We start from the raw sequence: 7,636 nt of genomic DNA on the forward strand, positions 1-7,636 counted from the left end.
GTCACAGCAGTGAAAAAAGCTGAATAAAACAACAGGTTCGTTCTCTGTCTTTAGAATGGCAACTCCATCTTCCTGGATCATCAAGCCCAATGCCTCAGAAGCATCCTTGACGCTTCTCTTTCATTATTTATTCACAGATCCTGTATTCAAAATATTCTAGAGATCTACTCAATCCTCCCTGCCTGTGATGCCTGATTTAAGCCCTGCCATCTCCCTCCAAGGTCTACTGGCTTCCATCTTGGAGCCCTTTAGTCTTTTTTCCACTCAGTTCTCTGTTGCAGCATCAGAGCTACAAGGTTGGATCTCAGGGATGTGACTAGTTGGTAGAAAGGCAGGCAAAACCTGAGCTTCTTGAAGCCTGGATCCACCAGGGGGCGCTGAGTGATCAGCTCTGGAGGCTGAATGTCTAAGGATGTTCTTTGTTTCACCGGAGAAACTGTGCGGCTGACCTGGGAGAGCCCAGCATCTGAGCCTTCTCCCAAGACCTCCTGGGTCAGGCCCTTAGGTTGACAGATCACCCTAATTTAGAGGAATACTCCCAGTGTGGATCATATCCACTGCCCCCCCCCCGCCCCTTCAGTTACATTCTGACCATTGGCCTGTTTTTTTTCTCCTTGTTGTATACAAAGTATAGTCACACCATTTGTGTCTTTCTATATGTACTTTAGGGTAATGATGTCCATCTCATTCCACCATCTTTTTCACCCCCTTGCCTCCTCTCTTCCCCTCCCTGATTCATTCTACTATCTTTTCTATTCCCATCCCCCTCCCTTCTGTCATTTCCCTTTGTCTAATCCAATGAACGTCTACTCTTCCCCCCTGCCATTATTGTGTGATAGCATCCACATATCAGAAGGAACGTTCTTTTTTTGGGATTGGCTTATTTCATTAGCATGATAGTCTCCAGTTCCATCCATTTACTGGCAAATCTCGTAATTGCCTTCTTCTTTATGGCTGAGGAATATGCCATGGTGTATATATACCACATTTATTTATCCATTCATCTGTTTAAGGACACCTAGGTTGAATCCATAGCCTAGCTATTGCGAATTAAGCTGATATAAACATTGATGTGGCTGCATCACAGTAGTATGATGATTTTAAGTCCTTTGGGCATAAACTGAGGAGTGGGATAAGTGGGTCAAATGGTGGTTCCATTCCAAGTTTTCTGAGGAATCTCCATACTGCTTTCTGGAGTGGTTGCACCAATTTGCAGTCCCACTACTGGCTTCTTTTTGTATGTGGGCAGCACCAATGCCCCGACACACTGTTGGAAAGCCATGACACCAGAAGGAACCTTCAGCAGATGGAGAAAATTTATCTCTTATACTTTTGATAATAACACGTAGAACAGCTACAATTATGAGCCTGCGTGTCTACATCAGAGAAGTTGTGAGGGATCAGAGGCTCTTTCCCTTACACTATAAATTATCAGTTTTTTTTCCCATCCTTGGTGACTGTGTGCCCAACTGGGAGCTGCAACTCACTGCTGCTGCCCCGTCTCTACAGGGAGGTATCATCTTGCATATTGTGCTATGGAAAAAAATCAAACTTCAAAATTCAAAATATGGTTTCTACTGAAAGTGTATTTCTTTCATTTTAAAACTATTGTGAAGTTAAAAAATTAAACCATCATAAATTGGGGACTGTCTGTGTAATTGAGGTTTGAGGAAGCATTTGAATTCTCAGCACTGGAAGGAATTCCAACAGTGTCACGTCCCCCATCTGTTTTTTTTCTGTTCCTCCTTTGCCTGGAGGTTTGCCCATTCAGGCCTCTGCCCAAATGCCCATGCAGGTCAGGTTCTTGCCACCCAGATTCAGCTTCTCCATTCAGAGAGATGTTTGATCACAAGCCTTTCCTTTTCCCTTTCTTTTTTTTCCTCTTCTCATCAGCAAGCCCTGCTCCCTAAGACTTGACCCTCTCCTCATCCTGAAATAATACCATTTGTTTGCCACCCAGGGCAAGGACTTATTATTTTTAGCTTTACCTTCTACCCTTGCAAAAGTACTCTTCAGGGCTGGAGATGTAGCTCAGTGGTTGATAACTTGCCTAGCATGTGCAAATAAACAAAAATAAAAACAGATGTACCTTGTCATTGTGCAGGCATTTGGCAGGCACTTGTTAAATAAATGAATGATGTGAAAACCATACTCCACTTGGAGACCTTTGGAGATGAATGCTGGCACACAAACACAGGGCGGGTACACAAGGACTGCCACTAATATGTCTCAAGCATAGTGTCTCTCTTACCCTGTGTAGGATTCCTGTGAGGAAGTTACCAGGCATTATTAACAACCTGGGGTCAGGAAGCCAGGGAAGGGCTAAGCCTGCTGCAAGATGGCTCATGAAAGGAGGAGTGCTTCCTCCTCCAGGCAGAACATTTATTGATAACCTTTGTAAAAATGTGTCTTTCTTATCTATCTTTGGTTTGAAAGTGGGGGTTGCATGGATAGGGTCAGAACACCTAAGATGGGTCTTAATCAAGGACAGGATGTAGAAGGTAACAAGCAGGCTAGCAGAGCAGACTGATAATCCGTTCCTTTCCAGCTTACTGGGAACAGGCCATGTAGTCCTCTGGATGTTCTGTAAATCTTCTGCACTTGTGATCAAACATCTTTCTGAATGGAGAATCTGGATCTGGGTAGCAAGAATCTGTCCTGCATGGGCCATCACCCTCTGGCTTTCTCTGGCCCTGCATATCCATTTGATCTAGGTTTTTCCCAGTGCAGCCTTTGCATGTATCTTGGCCATTTGTAGGTTCTCTGGCCTCCTCATTTTTCTATCTTTATCAGCTTTGACTACATTCTATGCATGTGATGCTAGGAACCTGGGCCTATGGATCTCCAATCTCATTTCATGACCCTCACCCTCAGTCCTTTTGATCAAGCTCAGATTCTGTAGCTCAGCAATTGTGCTTTTCTGCTTTTTCCCCAGGGAGGCTTGCTCCATGTCTCTTCATTAGATGCAGGTCATGGCCCATATGTCTCCTTCCAGAGGTAACTTCTGTAACCTGCTTGGATAGTCATTCCTGGTTCCTCTCTGACTTTGCCCTGTCACAGGGACTTCCTTAATGGTCATGGCCTTGATCTTAGTGTGAGTTGTGTCTTGGGCCTTCTGTATGCCCAGACTGAGAACAGCAGTGACACATGTGCTCCAGGAAGCCCAGCTAATTAGTTGTGTGTTCTGTGAATGCAAGAGTGCTGTGTGAATTTCCTTCCAGTCTCCCAATGTCCCCTTGAGGTTCTCAGATCTCCAGAAGGAGATGATGACCAGAAGATGGAGAAGTCAACTAAGGCCCTGTTTCATTTTATCCAGAAGCAAAAGACAAGAAAGAAAAACAGAGGAGTAGTCAGAAGAGTGACCCAAGTTAAGTGAGTTCCTGCTCAGGAAGGCCAAACTTCTGATATCTTTCCATCCCTGGCAGCTGACCATAAAGCCACCTTGATAACATGTGTGGATTGAATGAACATTTGAAGGAGTCTAGGCTTTGGACCGAGGAAGGGAGTGATGTAGAAGAGAAGAAAGCACTGGACAGTTCTTGTGGAAGTTTCCTTTATATTCCTTGCTAAAAACATGTGCCTGTCAGGAAGTTGTTGGCCCTGGATGTTTTTCCTGCTGCCTACTCTGATCACAGTCTCCAGTCCCTCACTTGAGCTGCACCAGCCTCATGGGCAAGGGCTAGGGCAGTGGGGCCTCCATTGCATGTCGGCTCTCTGCACAGCCTGCAACAGATTCTGTATCTCAGCCTGCACCTGGTACATCTTGTCTTTGTTGACAGGACCCCAGGAGAGGCCATGCAGGTATGTGCAGCACTCGACTGGGATGGGGTACAGCACCTGCTTCAACTCCATCAGCCCTGCTGTGTGTTCCAGTAGGCTCAGGAGGCTGGCTTGGGATATGGGATTGTCAGACAGGCCCAAGTAATGGAGCCAGGAGCAGTGGCGCAGGGCTGGCAGGATGGCACTGAGGTGGGCATCCTTTAGCTGGCAGTGGTTCAGGTTCAGATGCTGGAGTGTCCCTGAGATCTTCTCTAGCAGGGTCTCTAAGGAACCAGGGACCATATAGGAAAGGTCGTTGCCACTCAGATCCAACTTCTTCAGGCAGGTGACATGAAGGCTCTGGGATAAGTAGATGATGTCGGTGTTCAGAAGTGTGCAGGAGCAAATCTCCAGAGCATGCAGTGGGGACTGCAGGCAGCTGAGGAGAGAAGGTGCAATAACTCAGGTGAGGGCCCAGGGCTTCCTCCCTGGGTATCTGCTTGCCCACAGAGGAGGCTAGCCCTAAGGCTACTTCCTCATCTGGGAAGACATTTACCAGGAGGTTTAGAATCATATGTCCTTTGATGTCCCAAGGCCTGGCTGTGTCTCAACATAACTATGAGGTCCTCCACCAACCCCTTTATTATGGTTTGGATCTTAAGTGCCTTCCCCCTCTAAAGCCCATATGCTAAAGGCTTGGGACCAGCCTGTGGACCTATATGGAAGTGGTAGAACCTTTGGAATGGGGGAACAAGTGGAAGGAAATTAGGTCATTGGGGGCATGACCTTAAAGGGGGATATTGGGGCCTTGGCTCATTCCCTTCTCTCTCTTTGCTTCCCAACAGCTGAGGTGAGCAGGTTTGCTACACCACATACTCTCTGCCATAATGTACTGCCTCATTACAGGCCCCAAAGTGATAGGAACAACAAGATGTAGACTGAAACATCCAAAACTGTGAACCAAAATAAATCTTTCCTTTAAGTTGATTATCAGATATTTTGTCACAACAGTGGAAAGCTAACATACTCTCCAACTCTTTCTTTTTGGTGAACTCGTGACCTACATGTTACATGTGTCCAACATGACTGCTGAGAGGAGTGGTTTGGAAAGAGCTTCTTTGATGATTAGGAATTCATTGGATGGGCCCATTAGTACTCTGGTTTGGGTCTGGGGAAGCTGCTACTCAGGCTCCTATTTAATGCCCCATTGGGAAGTTTTTAGAAAATTTTCATAGAATAAGACAATTTCCTTGCACAATTGTCCTGCAGGGCCCTGCATCTACCTGCCTGGGCAGCACATGCTCCAAGAGGAGAGTCCTGACCTGTGCTGTCTCTGGTCCTTTCCTCAAGCCCAGTATAGCACTCAGTAGTGCCTAGAGAAGTTTGTTGAGTAGATAAACATATTGAATGAAAATTTAAAATATATAATTAATGTAGTAACAACTATTTAGGTTAATAAAGTATCTTACCTTAAATTAAAAAAAAAACATTGTTAAACAAAATTCACAGGTAGTTGTTATTTGGACTGAGCTCCTGTAGTAGGCCCCAATAGACCAGCTCAAACGAGAATAAAGTCACTTAGTGCTATGTATCCAAGTTGAATTTTGGAATAGGTCAGCTTTATAAATTATAAGAGATTCACAGCAACTAATCAGAAAGGATCCAATTTACCTGAGCCTGTATGATGAGGAAATCCTCCTCTTAACCCTATAAGGAAAGGAACTTTGAAAGGACCTTTGTTTTCTTCAGTCCTTTTTTGCCTATACAACCAAAGTCCTCTGCTTAGCTCACCGGAGACCTTATCTTATGGTATTCTATTTTCTTCAATTCAAGAATCAATTATGTCTTTAAACTAGATTTATTGTATTTCTTTTTAGCAACATGCATCTCTCCCCACTATTTCTGTCTTCCAAAGCAGATCCCAGTCATCAGCTGCCTAGGAACACCCAGGTTCCCAGGTTGTGCCCAGTATTTCATGAACACATGACAATGGTCCCTATTTTCTGACTTGATCCCTGTCCTGGCTTGACTTGGAGGCCCCTGCCCACCTGTTCACCTGAGCACTTGATGTAGGTTGCCTGAGAGGTAGGAGTAGGAGAGGTGGAGCTTCTGGAGGTGGCCCAGCTTGCTGAGCTGTGAAAGAAAGTAGCTGGAGGACTGCTCACTCACTGGGGAGAAGGCCCAGTGGTAGTAGGCCAGCTTGAGGCTGCGCAGGTTGCAGATCCTCCCCAGCTGTGTTGCAAACAGCCTCTGCTCAGACAGTGCCCAGAACCAGTCAAACACCTCTAGCTCCTGCATGAAATCCAGCTCAAGTGTCTTCAAGATCCCTACCAGGCTGTTAAAGGGCATTTCCTCAATGTGCAGCTTCCTACAGCAGAGGCACAGGGACCCACCACTCTGTTCCACTTTCGTCAGGAGGCCTGAAAGGAATGGATCAAACTTGAAGGGGACTCTCAGGAAAAGATCAATGTGTAATTCCACAGGTTCCCACAGCTTTTTTGGTCCTCTTCTTGTGTCCTCTTCTGGATTGCTCTTAACCATGGCCTGGGGCATTGGTGCCTTGACTGTTGATGGTAACCAAAATGGGAACATGGCCAAGGCCTCAGAAACCTTTTTACTCTGGACCTGATCAAAGTCCAGAGTCAAATCCAGCACCCTCAGTTCTGACCTCCTGTAGGGAAGAGAGTGGTGTGATGAGAGGCTCATATCTGGGGGAACACAACTGGGCCCAGGTAAGATAAGCAGCAGCACGTTGGGCCACTCCCAGATGCCAGCATGAGCCCACCCATCCTCCCCTCTCATATGAGCTTTTCCTTGGATTCCTTCTCAGTCTCCATTCTTCATACAACCTGTACCATAATCCTTAGAAGACTGAAAATCCCACTTCTTAATGCCCTTCAATGAATGATATCATCAACCACTTAATCCGGAAACCCATAGATGGCCCATTTGCACCCTCAGCCATATTTAATGCTCCTCTGTTCTGGGTCCCACATCACTTCCTTTCTAACTCTGTGCCAAAGCATTGGGCCCAGCATCCCCCTTACCTGGGATAGGCCCCGTGAGCAGGAAAGTCCTCCAGCCCATCCAGCACAGCTTGCAAGCTATCTTGTTTGGGCCACTGTACAATCAGAGAGCCCAGTCGGAGAAAGGGGAAGGGCCAGGCCTGCACCAGGGCCTTTAGAGCCTTCTCATGCCCCTTGGCAAATGCAGCAGTGAGCAGTGGTGGGAAGAGGTTGACAGTGAACTCTTCCAAGGCAGATATAGCAGAGGCCTCATTGCTTAGCAGGCTGTAGGCTGCGAGTTCCAAGAGCTTGGGTAGGGATGGATTGCTCATCTCTGTGAACCTGATGCAGAGTAAAGTAGAAATCCTCAGAAGACCTTTAGCTCAACATACTTTCAGATCAGCACAAAAGACATAAGCCTTTCACATCCATCACAGGTTCAAACACCATTTACATCTTCCATTCATGACACAAACCTTGCAAATATGAGACTCCAGAGACCCTCAGACTCTGGGAACATGGAGCCCAGAAACTCAGGGTTTTAGATCAATTCTTTGATAGACTTCAGAGGCTTTGAATGGGTCCTAACTTTCCTTCTTTGCCTTCACCAGCAAGATTACCATGACATTTACTAAGGACATAGGGCCTAATTCCTTATCAACTTTCCAAAATGAAGTACAACTAGTCATTACTTCCACTTTTACCAAGCCACCAATATTTCTGGTCTCTGCTAGTATAATGGCCTTCTAAAACTTGTCTTCCTGTTTTTAGCCTGATGCCCACTACGGTCTGTTAGATATGTCTTTCCTTAGCTGAAAACTCTCCAATGGCTTCCCTTTCACTCTGTATAAAACTTATCTTTTGTATTGAAC

At 45.9% G+C, this 7,636-nt stretch overlaps 1 protein-coding gene across 1 annotated transcript; it reads right to left on the minus strand.

The window, feature by feature from the left end:
• Window positions 1-3,666: 3,666 nt before the first annotated feature.
• Prame (PRAME nuclear receptor transcriptional regulator) lies at window positions 3,667-7,096 on the minus strand. The gene is made up of 3 exons (XM_046421140.1): window positions 6,807-7,096; window positions 5,816-6,430; window positions 3,667-4,198 (listed from the first exon to the last, which is right to left on the minus strand). The coding sequence occupies exons 1-3, from the start codon at window positions 7,094-7,096 to the stop codon at window positions 3,667-3,669; spliced, it is 1,437 nt and encodes a 478-aa protein (XP_046277096.1).
• Window positions 7,097-7,636: the final 540 nt, after the last annotated feature.

The sequence above is a fragment of the Marmota monax genome, unplaced genomic scaffold, assembly GCF_021218885.2.
Source record: "Marmota monax isolate L192 unplaced genomic scaffold, Marmota_monax_Labrador192_F-V1.1 WCK01_AAM20220418_F8-fsc00157, whole genome shotgun sequence".
Classification (NCBI taxonomy): Eukaryota; Metazoa; Chordata; class Mammalia; order Rodentia; family Sciuridae; genus Marmota; species Marmota monax.